At 40.3% G+C, this 19,615-nt stretch overlaps 1 protein-coding gene across 1 annotated transcript in view; it reads right to left on the minus strand.

Annotated features, from left to right (window-relative positions):
- Positions 1 to 19,615, minus strand: part of TMEM163 (transmembrane protein 163) — a 158,319-nt gene that overhangs the window by 53,867 nt on the left and 84,837 nt on the right. Inside the window, exons 3-4 of the mRNA XM_073305305.1 lie at positions 14,410 to 14,453; positions 13,142 to 13,233 (exon numbers count right to left, since the gene is read on the minus strand). Of these exons, the coding sequence (XP_073161406.1) occupies positions 13,142 to 13,233; positions 14,410 to 14,453 (136 nt within the window). The remainder of the gene's footprint in view (positions 1 to 13,141; positions 13,234 to 14,409; positions 14,454 to 19,615) is intronic.

Genomic DNA, 19,615 nt, shown 5'->3' on the forward strand with positions numbered 1-19,615 from the left:
TCTGCTTCTGCTCTGTTCTGGGCACATTTGGAGTTCTGGTGTGCTTTACCCTTAATTTTCCTGTCCTACAAGATCCAAAACTTGCTTGCCTTACTCAAGTAAGCAGTTCTATTATCTTTAATAGTACTACTCAAGTGGATATGACAAGCAGAATTTGACTTAAAGTAACTATGAACCACTAATGTTTCAGATAGTATTCTTTTTATATTGCAAGCCCTCAGGATAGAGACTTTATCTGACATGTTTGCATGGTGCCTGGCACAAGGGAGTCCAGTTCCCAGTTTAGGGCCTCCCCAATGGCTGCTGTAATACAAACAAGAGAGAACAGTCTTAATTCCACAAGTGCTCGTTTTATTTTATTTTTTTTTAACTTTCACCAGACTGATTTACTCTTACTTATTTTTAATTCTGTCTGTCTCTTGTTTGTAAGGATGTTCACATTTTGTACTTTCCAGAGAAAAAGTTGTATTTCTAAAACATTTTTCTTGCTTTTGCTCCTGCAGCACAGACTCGCTATCTCTCCAGGTCACATCAAGAAGATCTTTCAGTAGTAAAGGTTCATAGCCCAAAGAAAGAGAACCGTTATAATCCTTGGGGTGCTGTTTGCATTGCTGGCAGTAAGGATATTGTGTTAAAACTATTACTTTGCAGGGAACTGAAACTCAGCAGTAAAAATGTGCTCCAAGCCAAAGCGGGGAATCGGAGGTCTATGCCCAAGAGAAATATGGGCTTTTTTTCAGCAAAGCTGACCAGATCATTTTTATGTTGAAGGAGTGCAAAAAGGTAAGATGTAGGATTTTAGCTCTCTTATAACCCATTAAAAGAGGCCATGGGTAGTAAGAAGAGGAAAAAATGAGAGTTAAATGATGGAACTAATTAATTTGGAAAACAACTAGTATGTATGTATGCTAACTCCTATTTCCATAAACGTTGCAAGGACTTCCATTTTATTTTTCAGGTTGACTGAGGGAACATGTGCGTAAGCTACACTAACTCAGCAGACTGCTGAAAAGTCGTTGCCAAAACAGATTTTCATTGGGTCGGTCATTATGAAGACCTTTCTTTTGTGTCAGAGTAACAGCCGTGTTAGTCTGTATTCGCAAAAAGAAAAGGAGTACTCGTGGCACCTTAGAGACTAACCAATTTATTTGAAAGCTTATGCTCAAATAAATTGGTTAGTCTCTAAGGTGCCACAAGTACTCCTTTTCTTTTTTCTTTTGCGTGTCTTCATTTCTGTACTCATTTCTCTTTCCAGTTCTGTATCTTTGTCTTTTTCTCATTTGTCTTCCATGGCTACCCTTTCTGCAGGAGAAGCAATCTGAACCTCAGGTATTCTGGCAGTGGGAAGCGTGTCAGGTTAAAATAACTCTGGTGATAGTGGACCAAATTCTCTGCTGGCACAACTCCAAAGATGTCATTGGAGTAAAGCCAGCAAGGTATTTGGTCCAGTGTTGTCTCTATATCAGCTGCAACTAAGCCTGCAACACTGGGGCAACTGATCTGAAGTGTTAGTAGACATCTGGGCTGGCTTTCAGTTACCCACATGGAGCTGGAATAATATCTAGCCCCAGCTCAAACACCTTCCCAGCTACATGTGTTTTTCCTCTTCTCTCTTATCATTCCTACTAGATGATACATTGCAGCTCTTCACAGACCTTTTTTTAGCCCTTATGTTCATAAAGACTTTATTGTGCAAGAAGCTGAATTATCATTTGCAAGGTGTTAAGCTGCTTCAGCTTCCAATGAAGGCAATGGAAGTTGAGGATGCTCAAAATCTCAAAGCATCGGGCCCTATGTTTGTATCAGCTGCTCCATTGTTGGCCACTGTGTCCCTCTGAACTATTACTGAATACTGTGTCTGTTTCTCCTTAATGTGCCATTGGTAGGTGCTGCTAATAAGATGAATCATTGTACCCAGCAAAAGACCAGTGAATTCAAGCAGCATATGTGTAGCATCAAATGTGAAGGTGCTTATAGATGAGTATTGTATATTGCCAGTTTGTAACACACACAGTGAAATTAAAAATGAATTATGTGAGAGGCAGCCAGCCAGTTTAAAAGACAATGAACCAGTCCTGCAGTTATTATTTAACATTAATATTACAATAGTGCCTAGAAGCTTCAGAAAAGATAGTAAGGTATGTAGTCCCTGCCATGAAGAACATGTATCAGGCTTTTGTGAACTCGTTATAGAACCACATGTGATTTTGCTAATTATTTTTTTAAAATAGACATGAAAACATGATGCAGCTGTTAATTAATAATCAGTCTTAGCTACTAGTTCTGTAATACTGCACATTGTCTCTATGCAGAGATGATCTATTGCTAGCTATACTCTCTTAGTATGGCTTTTGCAACTGTGAAGGCTGTGGAATCAGTCTTTTAAGCCCAGCTACTCTACTAAAGACTAAATTACTGTGTAATGTTACACATTATGGCAGTGTGTGCACAAGATGATGAAATGTTTGCCTGACTCTGAGTTTCCCTGCTTTTTTCTAATTGTGTCACTAAACCTTTATGTCCTTAACATGTTTTTGTCTGTTTAATTATACAAATACACTGCTTGGTTATGTCTGTGATTTATATTACATTACTGGATTTAGTTACCAATGATGATTTGAAAACCAGCCTACGCAGAATCACAGCTGTTCAGAATTTTTGCACCTGCACGGGAAGTGTTATTAGGGAATAATGTCATTTTAATGTGCATAGGAAATATGTGGGCTTACTATTCACGGTATACGTTCCAGCGTCTAGCTCCAACTGTCAGCGTCTGGATCGGCAGTGCTTCCAATCATCACCACCACTCATTGAAAAATCAAAGTCATGAATCAACATGGACCCGCTTAAGTAATTTTAGAATTAATATTGAAAACATAGAGCTGAAGAGTGTCTTTTTAAAAAACACACCTTCCTTGATATAAAACAGACCGTCTAACTCGTATTATAAAATGGAGTCAGTATAATCTATGGTGCTGACAAAATGCTTTTACAGCATCCTTTAGAAAGTGGAGAGGGGAAAGGTATTAATATCCGGGGAATCCAATTTAGAGATTGGCCATGTTGGAAATGTTATAGGCTGTATGTACTTGATCTTTTTATTGGCTCTGTGTTTCTAAATTCCTCATGAAAATGGAGATGAAATAGGGCAATCAGGGACCATAAATTATTAGACTTTTCAGCTATTTACTATCTGCTGATAAAAGCAGAGAAACATTTCTATAACTTAATAAATTTTGAAAAAATCTGTACCGTATTTGCTCATGCCAGATTTGTGCTCTGTATTGTTCTATCTATGGCTAGTCTGCCTTGCAATCAGCTGCGAGGCGTATGAACATCTGCTCATTGTGCCTAACCTTACTGCAGCTGAAAGGGGTAACAAGGGGTTCCTTTCAGATCCCGGAAATTGAATATGAGCCTCATCAGAATTTTTGTAAGATTCTTTTTCACTGAAGGTTATCAAGGCCACACATATATATGAGAGGGTAAAGAAATAACAATAAAACAAATGCAGCAGACCCTGATCCAAACCCTGGTGAACTCAAAGGAAAGACTTCAGTGGGCTTTGGATCAGCCCCCAGTAAATTCCTAGCCAAGTCTACAAGATTTCTAATGCTTCACTTTTTAAAAAATAGACTCTTACGATATATAAAATATTTAATATGTGTTTGGATTTTGTAGCTGTATGTACAGGTGTGTGTGTGTATGTATGTATTATGTATGTATCTCTGTATATGAGAGTAATCACATGATGGCTTACAGGTTTTTATTGGCATGAGTAGGAAATAATAGATTAATGCATAAGTGATAAAACAGGTGATCCACAGAAATGCCAATAAAACCTGTGTATACTATTGTGCACCATCATGTATTTTTATGCCACCTATTTAACAGAAAAGATAGAAACTGTGAATAAGTTTTTAAAAAATTATATTGCTTAAGCTAGGTTGAGTCCAACTGTCCAGGCTGAAGAGAAAGGAAAAAGTTATAACTAATATTGTTAAATATATCTTCTGTGAATCAAAGCTCGGTGATTGTAAAGCTCAATATGTTGCACCCCACTAGTGTTAATAATAGATGCTCAGTATAGATAAAAAGCTCCCCAATTGAATAAGATGGGTCTCTAGTCCAACTATGCTGGGAAATATCCTGCTCTTAAGCTAACTATGACATTTGTCGAGAAACAAAAAAGGGAATAATGAAGAGTGGGTAGGTAGGAACTTCTGATTTTGTATTTGTGGGCTCTGATTCTTCAGTCTTTGGATATAAATTGGTCTGCATTACCAGGGCATGCCACCATGAGAAGTCCATTAACATCAACAGGTCTGTTCACAGTGGTAAGCACTATTCAGTGCTACTGTTTGCAGTTGTGGGTCATTAGATCTTAAGTCAAAACCACATTCATGGCAATTAAGAACTAGGCAAGAACTGAGGAGTCTAGCTGTCTCTTGTTAGCTATTCTGTTTTGTAAAAAATCTTCATAAATTTGATACTTTTCCAGGTGATCATTCAGCCAGTGTATTAGCTCATTACGAGGTGTTACTCTTCTACACACAGAGATGTGCCCTTAATCGTGGCTGGGTGTGGATTTTGCCATCTGTGCATCACTTGTTTGTCACATGCACAGCATAGCTAAAGTAACCCATATTTTCTGTGGATGAGACAGATATTGTAAATGTTATGATTGAATTTAACTGATTCCTTTCATACAATAATATACAAACATAACTGTTCATTTGTTAAGACTGAAATATGTATGATAGACCCAACTTGCAGCTCAAATATTACACACATTGCAGGGTCACTGGAAACTTTAAAATATAGAGCTGGGCATTTTTTATCTCCTCCTAAGCAGAATATGATCCAAAAATTCTGAATGTGTCCCAACCTCTCCGATGTTTTGGGATATTTATTATTTGTGATTTGTTTCATCACATTATTTTAACCAGTTTTCAGTTCCCTGAACATTAAACTGAAAATATAATTAGATCATTTTTAACAACTTGTCTCCAATTATGTACTTGTCACAAACCTCTCCTTTACCTCATATAAAGTCCTAGTAGGCTGTCAGAATGATATCCCCTTTTCTTCCTGGCACAATAAGCAGGAAGCCAATGGAAAGAAAAATCAGAGAAACAGAGAGCTATTTCTTTGCATATAGGTTGTAGCAGAGCAGGGCCATTGGGGGAAAAGGTTCTCTCAAGATCAACCAGCGGTGGGCCCCATGGATACTGGATTCTCTTTGGTGACTGCAAATAGTAGATAGCTCTTTTGTGCAGCACAAAAAAAGCATAACAAAATCCAATGGTTGAAAGTTGAAGTTAGATAAAGTCAGACTAGAAATAAGGTGCAGATTTTTAACAGTGAGGGTAATTAATTATTGGAACAGCTTACCTAGGGATCCAGTGAATTCTCCATCTCTTGCAGTCTTAAAATCAAGACTGGACATCTTTCTAAACAATGTGCTATCACCCAAACAGAAGTTATGGGCTTGATTCAGAAATTACTGGGAGAGGATTTTTTGCCCTGTTTTATGTAGGAGATCAAAATAGATGAACATTAGTGGTTCCTTCTGGCCTTAAAAACTATGACCCTACTTGTTCTCTAAAGAAAATCCCTGGGGTAAAGATTTGTTCCAGTGCTTAACTACCCTGAGGGTTAGGAAGTGTTTCCTAATGTCCAACCTAAATCTCCCTCACTGCAATTTAAGTCCATTGCTTCTTGTCCTGTCCTCAGTGATTAAAGAAAACAATTTATCACCCTCCTTTTTATAACAACTTTTCACATATTTGAAGACTATTATCATGTCCCCCCTCACTCTTCGCCAGAGTAAACAAACCCAATTTTTTCACTCTCCTCACAGGTCATGTTTTCTAGACCTCTCATCATTTTTGTCACTCTCCTCCAGACTTTCTCCAAATTGTCCACATTCTTCCTGAAAGTTGCACCCAGAACTGGACATAGTATGCCTGTTGGGATCTTATCAGTGCTGAGTAGAGTGGAAGAATTACTTCTTGTGGCTTGTTTACAGCAATCCTGCTAATATAGGACTTTATTATGTTTACTTACCCAAAAACACAACCATAAATACTTTATAACGTGATAATGTCATGACAATGCCAGGGAGTCATAGATTTTTACAACCCCAATGGATGATTATGCTCATCTAAGCTTACATCCTACATAACACGGGCCATAGAATGTTACCAAATGATTCCTGTATCAAGCCTATAACTTCTGGTTGAGCTACAGAATATATTTTAGAAAGATGTCCAGTCTTCCTTAAAGACTTCAAGTGACAGCAAAGCCACCACACATCCCTTGGAAAGGGTTTCCAGTGTTTAATTAACCTCACTTGACAAGAGATCTAGATCACTCTGTGGAACTGACATGTCATTATTTACCACTCCACCAATTTTTGTGTCCTCTGCAAATTTTACCACCAATGATTTTACATTTTCTTCCAGATCAGTGTTAGGGATCTTAGATAACACAGAAAATGACTTCATTTGTTGACGGTTCCCCATTTACAATAACTTTTTTGAGATCTATCACTTAACCATCTTTTAATCTATTTAATATGAGTTACACTGATTTTGTATAGAACTGAATGCTGGGTGGTACAAAGGCAAATACCTTATATAAGTCTAATATGTATAAGTATATTATGGCAACACATTTAGCTTTTCCTATCTCTATCTGAAAAGATATGTCATTCAGTGTGACCTCAGCTGTGACAATCTGTCTCAAGAAAGAGGTTTTCATTTTGGGAAATAAGCTGGTATCATGCTCACAAATCTGAACCTGCCAAAGTATTCTATCATCCACTCAGGTCTTATATACTGAGTGATCAGCATGCCAAGTAGTTGTATATATGCCTCTGAAACTATTTAGGAAATGAGATATTAAAGATCATTCAAATCGTGTTTTCTTTGTTTCTTTGTCTCCTGAATCACTCTGTCTCCTAGCTTTCCACTTTAAATATACTCCTTTACATCCTGTGATCTCAAGTGCATTTCCATGTGGGAGCTGCTAACACCTTCTCTTGGCCTAACACTAAATAGCTTTTTTTAGCTTAGATCACGCTGTATGGGAAACATTTTTGTTTTATGAAACTAAAGGGATTTTTCTGCCTGATCTTTCATAGCATCTCAGTCTGAGTCACTGAGGGTACATCTACCCAAAACAAAAACCTCAGAGCAGCGAGTCTGAGAGCCCAGATCAACTGATTTGGGTTCATGGGGCTTGAGCTGCCGGGCAAAAAATAGCAATGTAGGTGTTCCTGCTTGGGCTGGAGCCCAAGTGCACCGGTGGCGGTGGGAGTAAGGCTCTTAGTGCTGTGTGATTTCACAGGGAGCTCTGGGATACAAACTCCCTTTTACATTTTAAAAAGTCAAAACAGAACTATATAATAATTGTGTTGTGCCTCAGTTTCCCATTTGTAAAATGGGAACAATAGTACTTCCCTGCCTCACAGGGATATTGTGAGAAGAGATACAGTAAAGACTGCAAAGTGCTCAAATAATACAGTAAAGGGAGCCATAGACCAAAGGTAGGAGCTAGATACATAGTAAGTAGCTTGGAAGGAGCAAAACTAATAAACCGTTCCCCAAAGAAACTAGCTGCTGATGAGGAAGCAGACAGCACGGCGCATGAGATCCTGGGAAAATAGCAAACTGGTGCTATGCCTCTTTCCCCACAGACCTCCGACCATTTCAGGGGAGGAGGGGCAATAATAGCAAAGTGTGGAGCCCGTGGAGTGGGGTCCTGAGCCAAACATTTCCAACGTCAAGAGGAGCAATTGGTTTGAGTCATGGGTGTGTGATTCACTGATTGGGTTGGAAATTCCTGGGTTTTTTTAAAGTATTTATTCAATTACTTGGTTGCACTGTAATAATTTTTCCCTTCTAAGTGCTTCAGCTCACATAGGCTAGTATTCCCTAAACTGCTAGTGCAGCTTGCTAGGCACATAGTTATTCAAGCATCTGGATGGAACTGCAGGCTTCTGGCATTCTTTATAGGTGTTCAACTGTATAATATTGGGTCTATTGGCAGAGCAATGCACATAAATCCCCTTACCACAAAGCCTATAAGCTAAAGTTGGCCAAAGTACCGTCACTGCCAATGGCTTCATTATACTTTTACTGTCTTGGGCTTAGTTGGCTAGAGTTTGAAAGAAAAAGAACTATTCATTTTATTTCCTGGATATCAGCTATAATTGATCCTGAGAGATGCTGAGCACCCTCCATTTCTCTGGACATTTATAGGAGTAGAGGGTGCTCAGCATTTCCCAGGATCAAGCCCATTATCCTGAGATTAATTAATATGAATTGTTGAAGAAGTGGGACATATGTTGTATGAAAGGCATCATTTAGAGTGCCCCACGGGGAATACAAATAGGAGTGATGGACTGAAATTAAGAAAAGGGGAATTTAGAAAACTAAGAAAGGAAAAGGCTTCCCTTGTGGTGAGATCAAGACAGTAAAATGGTCTTGAGAGGAAATGGTGGAAGCTTCATCACCTGAATCATTTAAAGTTAGTACAGACACAACACTGGAAAATACATTGTACGAAGCAATCATAAATGGCCAGAGGATGGAGTAGATGACTTCTGGGTCTTTTCTCTCTCTTACATCTACAATCCTTCAAAGGTTTATAACTGGGGATTGGTATGTTCTAAGTGATGGTCTATTCCCCTTCCTTTCCTTTTTTCCCCTCATGAGGAAAATGCAAGGAATTGCAAAGACCCTTCTTTATCAGTACTTTTAGTCTTCTTGTTTCTTTAGATTACCAATCTTTTCCCACTTAACCTAGTTATTTCAATCCTCTTTTTTTCTGTCTTTGACTTCCTGATCATTTGCTTTCTTGATGACTTTTTCAGCAGCTCTAATTTTCCTTGTACGTTTATATGCAGCCCAGCAGGTCATGCTAAGCAAATCAAGAGCTAATGAATCATATACTCAGAATAATTCTAAGACACTCTTCCAGCTGTCTAGCCTTTCCTAGTGCTTGTATCTCTTCAAGATCTATCACTTCTTCAATTAAAGCCTATAAGGCTAGAGCCTAATTAACAAGCTATTTTATCTGACTGACAAACTGGAAAAATGATAAAAGGACTAAACAGCAAAAATGTACCAATCATGGTCCTAAATGCTATGCATTTTTTCTCAGTGGTGTGCTGGACAGACTAAAACTCAGTGGCTGATATGGCTTAGAAGCTCATAAATTTAAATCTTTTTGGAAAGACCCAGTTTCTGAGGATACCCACCATATTTGCAAGGTACCCTGATAGAATTAGAAAATAATTGTAATTTTTTCATTATAATTTACCAGACACACAATGTACCCATCCACCCTTTCCCATGATGATGAAAAAACAAAATAAACAAAGAAAAAAACACTAATGATATTTTATTAGAGGAGAATTTTGTGATGTTGATTACATGCTTCAATTTATCACGCCATCTCTATCACAGCATCTTTAGAAAAAGTAGAATCCAACAGGTAAGTTATACTGCATTAAGCAGCAACTATACATGAATGATTGCAAAGATGTTCCGTATCCATTTCTATTCACCTGTATACCTAATCATTGTTGCAAGAGGTTTTTCTTGTCTTCAGAGAGGAAGTGAACACTGTAGTGGAAAGTGTGAAATCTTCTGAACTAAACTCTGTAGGTCAAATTTTAACATCAGTTATAAAACTACAACCCCATTGAAATCAACAGGATTGCATAAGTTTAACACAAAGCAGAGTTTGGCTCACTAAACAGAAGAAAAATGATAGCCTACTATTGTTTTTGTTTCGTGCTCTGCTATGGAACGCTTTAAAATTTCAGTAGGCATTGCTTTTCATCTGTCTGTATTTCTGGATTCTTTGATTACACAGTTATTTCATGTTTAATTGTTTTAGTACATTTATTGAATTCCTTCTGAATTATGGCTGGAAGCTGAAGACAGATAAATTCAAATCAGGCAAAAAAAAAATTTTAACAGTGAGTGACTAACTACTGGAGCAAACTATCCAGGTAAGTGGTAGATTCTCGATCTCTTGATGTCTTCAGATAAAGACTGGAGGCCTTTCTAGAAGGCTTTAACCAAGTTACTGGACTCAGTACAGGAGTAACTGGATGAAATTTAATGGCCTGGGATATATATATAGGCAGTCAGAATAGACAATTTAATGGTTCCTTATGGCTTCATAATCGATGAATCTATAAATATGTGCAGGGCTCTTCTCCCTCAGTATTTTTTTCTTATGCTTTTTAATCCTTTGTGTCTTTAATTTGTCTCTCACTAAACAAAAAGTCAGCAAGTTTGGACAGTTGGGACTGGATCTGCCAAACACTGACCACTTGGGTTTGATCCAACGCCTGTTGAAATCAATGGGCTGATTTCAGTGGACCTTGGCTCAGCCAAGTGGTACAAGTCTCAAAAACAGTATTTAGACCACATAGAACTGTTTGCTAGCTGCTGCTAAGAAATTCAAGTGAGTGAAGAAGAATCTTCGAAGAGGTCAATACACACACACACACATTCACCAATGTGTATTTAATTCAATTACTTACAAGAGTAGGTAGAGCTACAAATGGAGGCATGCCAATAAAGGGCTGAATCCTTCTCACTTTACTCAGAAAAATAGCTCAATTCCTTCAAAATATATGCATGAGTAAGGTGGTCAGAAATAGTGCAAAAGGAGTCAAAGAAGTTCTGTGTAGGCAAGTGCCACCCTGGTGAGACACACCTGTGGCTAAGCATGCTTGAACATGAATAATACGCCATATAACTTGAGCGCTCACATGAGTTTCCAACTTTCCTCAGAGGGCGGGGGCATCAACTAGCAGAAGGACATACCTTACAAAACTCAGAAGTCAAATTTCCCTATCGGCACATGGACACACAGAAAAACAATTGCTACTGCTTTTCAGGATGGTAAAAGAACAAGAGCCATTATGAGCGTATGAGGCAAGGGCTATTTATAATAGCAATAAATAACCTGCAGGGCCCCCTTTCTCCCCAGCGTGGAGGAAAAATCATTTCATACATAATCTTTCAAGATTAAATACAACAGGAAATTAGAGATGTTCCTAGCAGGAAAACCTGACACCCAAGGAGTTGTCTTTGTAATATACAGCTGCAATTGACCCTCCTGCATGACTATAATATGATGATTCTCTGCCAGTTCTAGGAGCTACAGAGGGAAATCACAGAGATAACCAGATCACCCATCCAACAATACAAATGTTAAAGCTATGGCAATGTTCTTTTGCTTAATATTGATGCCATCATGTAACATTAGATGTCTTGCTTTAGAAGGCATGACCAATAATCCCATCCCATTAGTTTGGTTTTAGTTAAAGCATAGGAGTTACCCAAAGGCAAATTAAAAATAAGTATTAAAAAAGCAAAATATATTTGCCATTTTGCCTGTATACATCCCTAGCTTGAAGACATGCTGATTGTTGTTTCATATTGAGGCTTATTTATTTTACAAAGCATTTTATAAGGCTTACTACACTCATACTAAAAATTTCTTAGATATGTGAACTAAATACTGAAGGGAATCTCTGAGGATTCCATAAAACCAAGGCATGCCAGAAATGTCTGGGCAATAAGTCCAGATGTATGCAGGAACATTAATTTTAGTCACCTGTTTCTGAAGGTAACACCTCAAGAGAAAAAATTTATAAGGCTTTTCAACTGAAGAGCTCTGTTTAGATCTAGAGTCCTATGCTGTGCTGGGCTAAGGAGCTTCTGGGGCCCTCAAAAGCCCTCCAAAGAGGATAACTGAGATTTCTTTCTAAGGCCCACTGAAGCTGGGTTTAAATTTTCATTGCTTTTTACAGGCTGAGGCTTTTCCGAAAAGCGGAAGTAGAGCCAAAATATACAAACACAAAAAATGCTCAGGCAAAAAAAACCAATAATTTTCTCCCATTTTCAAATCGTCATCTTTCTCTCTCCAGAATATTGTGTGTGAATAATGTTTTGTGTCGCTCTGTTGACACTAAGCAAAGTTCAATCCTGGTTTAAGCGGGTGTTGATTTTTATGAATATGTATTGCAGCCCTTTGTGGCCTTTAGTTGCAAAAAGGAAACACTGCCAGTGTAGACTTTACAGCTTCTTTTTGCTCTGGTAGCCTGTCACATAAACTGGAGTTTGTGTATTTAAAGAACGCTGGTCAATACTTACTTAGATGCCAAAGTATGGAGTTAGGAGCCTAACTTTAGGCACCCATTTTTGAAAGAAATGTGCACTATAACTAGTCCATAGGGTGAAATTCTCACTGATGTGCTGTGTCAAACCATAATTACTTTGTTAATCTTTACTGAATCTTCTGCAATTGTCACATGCATTGACAATGGGAACTCCACATTGTCAGCCAGTGCAGAAGACACAGTGGGAATCATCACTGTGATTGGGTGCACTGCAGATTGGAAAAAGGAACTTTGTCCATACTGTTCATGCCAAAACCATTACATATACACACTTCAAATCCTTACAGCTAGCTACTGCAAATATGCAGGTGCTAATTTTTTGTTAAAATTACATGTAGATGATGAAAAACGCTTAGTCATCACATCAACAGTAGATGCTGCTAAAAAACAATTTGCATGTGTGTTTGCATAGGGTACAGTAGTTAGATTACATAGTTATCCACCTATCATTTGGCTAACCCAGGCCCAATCTCATCAGGGGTTATGCAACCTCAACTCCTAATGATGTTAATGAGAGTTGAGGGTGCTCAACTCCTGAAAGATCAGACCCCAGTTTTGTTATGGTGAAAAACAAGTATAACATAAGCATCAAATACTAGAAACTCTTCCTAGTGTGAATAATGAGTTGAGTGGGAAACAAAAGATTTGCAAATTCAATGCTGGTTGCAATTACAGATCATCTCACATGATCCTTCAAAGAGAAACAAATAGAGCCCTTAGCATCTTAAATGAAATGATGATGTGGAACCATTTTCATGGGGGGAGGTTGGTTTGAGTTCGGGCTGCAAGTTTGTGACCATAAACTGAATAAAATGAAAATTTATTGGCATCTTGAATTTTTGTCCTTTTCACTGCTATAACATCACGGCTTCATCGCAAAGGCTCTGCAGTCTTCTGTCAGAGTGAAAAACAGGTAAGTTTACTTACATGTATTCCCTGTGTGCAGAATGTACAGCAGCTGCATTGTTGTAACGCCAGAGAACTATCACCGACGACAAAACGTCCAGGATAGCATCAAACTGAAAAGGATACAGAGTCAATTGCTTTTGTGGTTATTAAGGTGTACTTTAGTTAAAGCAACGCATCTGTAATCATGCTGCAAGGCACAAAGCAGCTCCAACTAAATCATTTTAATGAAAGCAGGATTTACATTCATTTAAATGATCTTTAGTCTTTTTACTGTGTATCATTACACAACGGTGTATATCAGACAGACTTCACCCAGTCAATCAAGGAAAGAGCTTTGTCACCAGCATGCAGAGTTACTTGGATAAAAAAATAATTCTTGCAATAATGTGGTCACCACAATATTTACAATACTAATATATTTCTTGTATGAAGTCTAAAAGAAAAAGGGCACCTGTCTTTCAGTGACTTTGCAAAGGAATTTCATCTAATTTCACTGTACGCCACATCTTTAGCAAAATCTTCACATTTGCAACACTTAAAAACATGAATTTTTTTTACAGGTTTCTGATACAGTGCCATCTCAGCTCAATACTGGCCCATTAAGCATTTCCTTACTCTCTGATTTGAGTTAATTTATCTTTCTTCTCTATGCCCAGAATAATTCACACACCCAACTCAAATTTTTCACAGAAACAGTCCCACTTTCAAGTTCACAAAAAAAATACAAAATGTTTGACTTTCATGTTGTTTTTCATTTAATTGGGAATGTTTTCTCTGCAGATAATCTCTATTGAGAATATATTAGTGTTCAACTGCAAATTGAAAAATAGTAGCAATTTTTAGAGACCAAAGATCACATCCTGGCTCCAGTGATGTCAATGGGAGTTTTGACATTGACTTCGATAGGGACAGGATTTCACAATTGAAGTTGGGACCTCAGATCTACACCTGCATGGGGGATAAATATGCTGCAGGACCTTGAAATGGAAAATTGGTTCTGGTTTGTAATACCTCTCCCTCTTAGCTTTTTCTATAACGTCCATCAGCATAAGATATGGTTTAGCATTGATATGGATGCCTTCATCTGCTGAGATTGAAAGCAGACCACCCCAACACTTTTACCTATTACTTCAGGTTTAAACAATGATCTTTCCGGTGAGTCACTGATTTTCTTTTACTACACCTTGATGCACTCCTTGGCTAAGAAAAATTACAGTGAGAGTTCAGGTATTGCATGCAACATAACATCTCACTGTGAAACATATTTAAATTGTAAGATTACTTACAGCAAATCCAAATGATGATGCACTGTACCTCATTATGGAGACAGCTAAAAGAAAGAAAATATTATTTAGCATAATTTAAAACGTCTTTTGGGTATTTTCTTTCATCTAAGAGGAGAGTTGCACTTTGAAAAGAAGAAAAATGCACATAGAAAACAAGTTACAGCATTAATTACCTGCAAAACCAGCTTGCAGGAATAGGCCGTGCTTCTTTCAATTTGCATACAAAACATAGGGGAGGCATACGGCGAAGGCACAACATGCTATAGGGTACGGTGTGGTGAGCCAGTAAGTGGTCCTCTTTCTTCCAAGATGGCACTGGGCCAATGCCCAAGTATGACATTCAGGGGCGCTGTGCTGCTGGGAGTGCTGCCCTTCAGATGAGGTTGTGACCAAAGCTGTGCAGGAACCAGAATTTCTGTCCCATAGAAACTTTTGCATTTGCATTTTTTTTAGTTCCAAATCAGAGTGAAAAGCCCCAAATGCACAAATTTTGGCAATAAATCTATTTTAGAAGAACCAAAATAGAATTTTTCCAAAATTTCTGGGCTGGTGGGTAAGCTAGCTTCCCAGCTGGCTGCTGGATCAGCTTGTTGGCAGAAAAACCATGAAGCCAGCCAACCTAGCAGGGCACCCAAGGAGCCAGGGAGCTGGCCAAGTGGGAAACTAGTTGCCCTGCTCCCTGGACAGTCTGAGGAGTCCAGGAGTCCCCAGCCACCCAGCTCCTGGGTACCTAGGGACCTCAGAAAGCTGGGCAACCCATCCACCAGCTTGCTGGTTGATGGGGAGACTAGTAGAAAAACCACGCAGGCAAGTTTCCATCAAAAGTTGGTGGGTCCCTGTGAAAAGTGTTGATTCCATTGAATCAGCATTTGCTGTGGAAAACTTTTTTTGGAAAATTTTACCCCAGTTCTAGTTCTGACCACCTGCAGCCTTTAAAGATCACATGATGCTTGTTTCAAGCACAGGCATGTCTGTTAACTCTTGTATCCTGGCCACATTGCAATTTAGGTATTTATATTCTGCCTGATTCCATTCAGTCTGCAGTGGCATTTCCTCACTTTCTGATGTAGAAACTGTTGGGTACTGACAGCAGGGTTGCCAACTTTCTAATTGCAGAAAACCGAACACCCTTGTCTCCCCCTTTCCCCCACCACTTCTCCAAGGCCCCGCCTCTGCTCACACCATCCCTCCCCTCAATCGCTCACTCTCCTGAACCCTTGTTCACTTGCTCATTTTCACCAGGCTGTGGCAGGGGATTGAGGTACAGGAGCGGGTGAGGCCTCCAGGTGGGGGTGCGGGCTCTGCGGTGGGACTGAGGATGAGCGGTTTAGGGAGCAGGAGGAGGCTCTGGGCTGTGACCGAGATGTTCAGAGTGTGAGAGGGGGCTTAGGGCTGGGGCAGGAGGTTGGGGTGTGGGAGAGGGTTCCGAGCTGGGGCTGAGGGTTGGGGTGTGGGAGAGGGTTCCAAGCTGGGGGTTGGGGTGTGGGAGAGGGTTCTGAGCTGGGGCAGGAGGTTGGGGCGTGGGAGCGGGTTCAGGGTGAGGGCTCCAGGCGGCACTGACCTCATGCAGCTCCTGGGAAGCTGCGACATGTCTCTCCATCTCCTATGCAGAGGGGTGGCCAGGGGACTCCATGTGCTGCCCCACCCGCAGGCACGACCCCTGCAGCTCCCATTGGCCATGGTTCCTGGCCACTTCCCGGGAGCCACGCAGAGCCGGGCACGGAGTCTGCCTGCCCCCCTGGCACTGTGGTCAACCAGACTTTTAGTGGCCCAGTCAGCTGTGCAGACCGGAGCCACCACGGTCCCTTTTTGACTGAGCATTTCGAAAACTGGATGCCTGACAACCCTAACTGACAAAAAAGTATCTGCTGCATTTCAGTGTTAAGTGATCGCTCTACTCTGTAGTTTATAAAATGTTTCTGGGATCTTTCCAGATGAAATAGAGTAAACAAATATGAAGTACTGTATCATTATTTATTCGTTATACTCTATAAGTAAACTCTATATAGTACTTCCTGTGGACCAATATGCTTATTTAATCATAGAATCATAGAATATCAGGGTTGGAAGGGACCTCAGGAGGTCATCTAGTCCAACCCCCTGCTCAAAAGCAGGACCCATCCCCAATTAAATCATCCCAGCCAGGGCTTTGTCAAGCCTGACCTTAAAACTTCTAAGGAAGGAGATTCCACCACCTCCCTAGGCAACGCATTCCAGTGTTTCACCACCCTCCTAGTGAAAAAGTTTTTCCTAATATCCAACCTAAACCTCCCCCACTGCAACTTGAGACCATTACTCCTTGTCCTGTCCTCTTCCACCACTGAGAATAGTCTAGAACCATCCTCTTTGGAACCACCTCTCAGGTAGTTGAAAGCAGCTATCAAATCCCCCCTCATTCTTCTCTTCCGCAGACTAAACAATCCCAGTTCCCTCAGCCTCTCCTCATAAGTCATGTGTTCCAGACTCCTAATCATTTTTGTTGCCCTTTGCTGGACTCTCTCCAATTTATCCACATCCTTCTTGTAGTGTGGGGCCCCAAACTGGACACTGTACTCCAGATGAGGCCTCACCAATGTCGAATAGAGGGGGACGATCACGTCCCTCGATCTGCTCGCTATGCCCCTACTTATACATCCCAAAATGCCATTGGCCTTCTTGGCAACAAGGGCACACTGCTGACTCATATCCAGCTTCTCGTCCACTGTCACCCCTAGGTCCTTTTCTGCAGAACTGCTGCCTAGCCATTCGGTCCCTAGTCTGTAGCTGTGAATTGGGTTCTTCCGTCCTAAGAGCAGGACCCTGCACTTATCCTTATTGAACCTCATCAGATTTTTTTGGCCCAATCCTCCAATTTGTCTAGGTCCTTCTGTATCCTATCCCTCCCCTCCAGCGTATCTACCACTCCTCCCAGTTTAGTATCATCCGCAAATTTGCTGAGAGTGCAATCCACACCATCCTCTAGATCATTTATGAAGATATTGAACAAAACCAGCCCCAGGACCGACCCCTGGGGCACTCCACTTGACACCGGCTGCCAACTAGACACGGAGCCATTGATCACTACCCGTTGAGCCCGACAATCTAGCCAACTTTCTACCCACCTTATAGTGCATTCATCCAGCCCATACTTCTTTAACTTGCTGACAAGAATACTGTGGGAGACTGTGTCAAAAGCTTTGCTAAAGTCAAGATACAATACATCCACTGCTTTCCCTTCATCCACAGAACCAGTAATCTATCATAGAAGGCGATTAGATTAGTCAGACATGACCTTCCCTTGGTGAATCCATGCTGACTGTTCCTGATCACTTTCCTCTCATGTAAGTGCTTCAGGATTGATTCTTTGAGGACCTGCTCCATGATTTTTCCGGGGACTGAAGTGAGGCTCACTGGCCTGTAGTTCCCAGGATCCTCCTTCTTCCCTTTTTTAAAGATTGGCACTACATTAGCCTTTTTCCAGTCATCCGGGACTTCCCCCGTTCGCCACAAGTTTTGAAAGATAATGGCCAATGGCTCTGCAATCACAGCCGCCAGTTCCTTTAGCACTCTCGGATGCAACTCGTCCGGCCCCATGGACTTGTGCACGTCCAGCTTTTCTAAATAGTCCCTAACCACCTCTTTCTCCACAGAGGGCTGGCCATCTATTCCCCATGTTGTGATGCCCAGCACAGCAGTCTGGGAGCTGACCTTGTTCGCGAAGACAGAGGCAAAAAAAGCATTGAATACATTAGCTTCTTCCACATCCTCTGTCACTAGGTTGCCTCCCTCATTCATTAAGGGGCCCACACTTTCCTTGGCTTTCTTCTTGGGCCTGATTCTTCCATGCTTACTCCCACTGAAGAGCAACATTGATTCCTATTTGCAGAGTAGGTCAATACAAATTAACAGGAGAAAAGGCAGCAGTGTGGGTCCTATGTTAAAAGAAAGTTCCTTTATTCTTTCTAGTTAATATTAACAATAAAGCTAAACAGTGGGACAAATTTACTATTTTTTCTAAACTCCAGTAAGAAATAGAATATATCCCCAGAACCATGGGGCAGGAATTTACATTCATAATTACCATTCACTCTAATGGGTCGTCTTCTCTTGCTGCATGAATATCCAGTGTAAGTGACAATACTTGTATAAGAAGTGTGGGATTAATGGACTGAGCACAGGCCTTAACGCCAGAAGCTCCCGTGTTCTAACCCCAGCACTGACTATGACTTCCCCTCAGCCTGGAGAAAATCACTTGACACTTCTGCCTCAGCTTTCATATCTGTAACATAGTGTTTTTATTTAGGCTTTTATTGCAAGTCTCACCATATCTGGCATTTGTCTGGCATGTTGTTTGTGAGGTTGGAGGTGGCAATACTGTAATACTTATTGATCTGCCAGAGGGCTCTCAAGGCAGGTTAGTTTGTGAAATATTCTGAAGATTTTAAATTATAACTATTAACAGTGTTAGGAGTGTTAATGAAATTTTAATGATAATACATTTCATAGAAATACTATGCATAATAGTTTTAGCAAAGTAGGGGCACTAGGTGGTTGATTTTAGCTGCATTTGTAAATTACCAAGGCAACTGTCACAAAAATGGACATCAACCATAGAAAAGAAACTTTAAAGATTTGGAATCTTAACATTTTTGCACCAAACATGATGTATGTTTTCTGACCACCAGGAGTTTTAGCAAGGTTATGAATAGCTCTACTGATACTTTACACTGAACCTCACCCCACTTGAAATGTACCTTGGCTTAAAAATTCAGTGAACTTGTTGTGAGCTATGCTTGCGAATGTTCAGCAGTCATAGACTGTAGTCATTTTCACAGCTTAGAAGAGGGCAAACCTCTCCCCCAGATGACTGGCTTGCCTCATTCCTAGACTAGGCCCTGGGTACAACATCATGGTGTATCTAAGGTAAGAAGGGAATTGTCCTGAGGCTTGCTGGAGGTAGGAAAAGAATAAATAGAGGGTTTGGCCTGCTGTAGAGGGTGGAAAGTTGATTGAGGAAGAAGTGGACAGCCGTGGAGGGTTCCCACTGTAGCTCTGAGCTCATCAAAGGCGAACCTGCAACGGGCCCTGCAAGCTAATTTGCAGCATCCAGCTGATGAACCAAATCCTGCTGCATTTTTATAGTCCTCGTTTTCTTCTGCTGTGATCTCTTTTAAACAAGTGTCTGTAGCATGAAAAGGTAGCTAATTGTTTCTGTGCTATCTGGTCA

Source organism: Lepidochelys kempii, chromosome 11 (assembly GCF_965140265.1).
Source record: "Lepidochelys kempii isolate rLepKem1 chromosome 11, rLepKem1.hap2, whole genome shotgun sequence".
Lineage (NCBI taxonomy): Eukaryota > Metazoa > Chordata > Testudines > Cheloniidae > Lepidochelys > Lepidochelys kempii.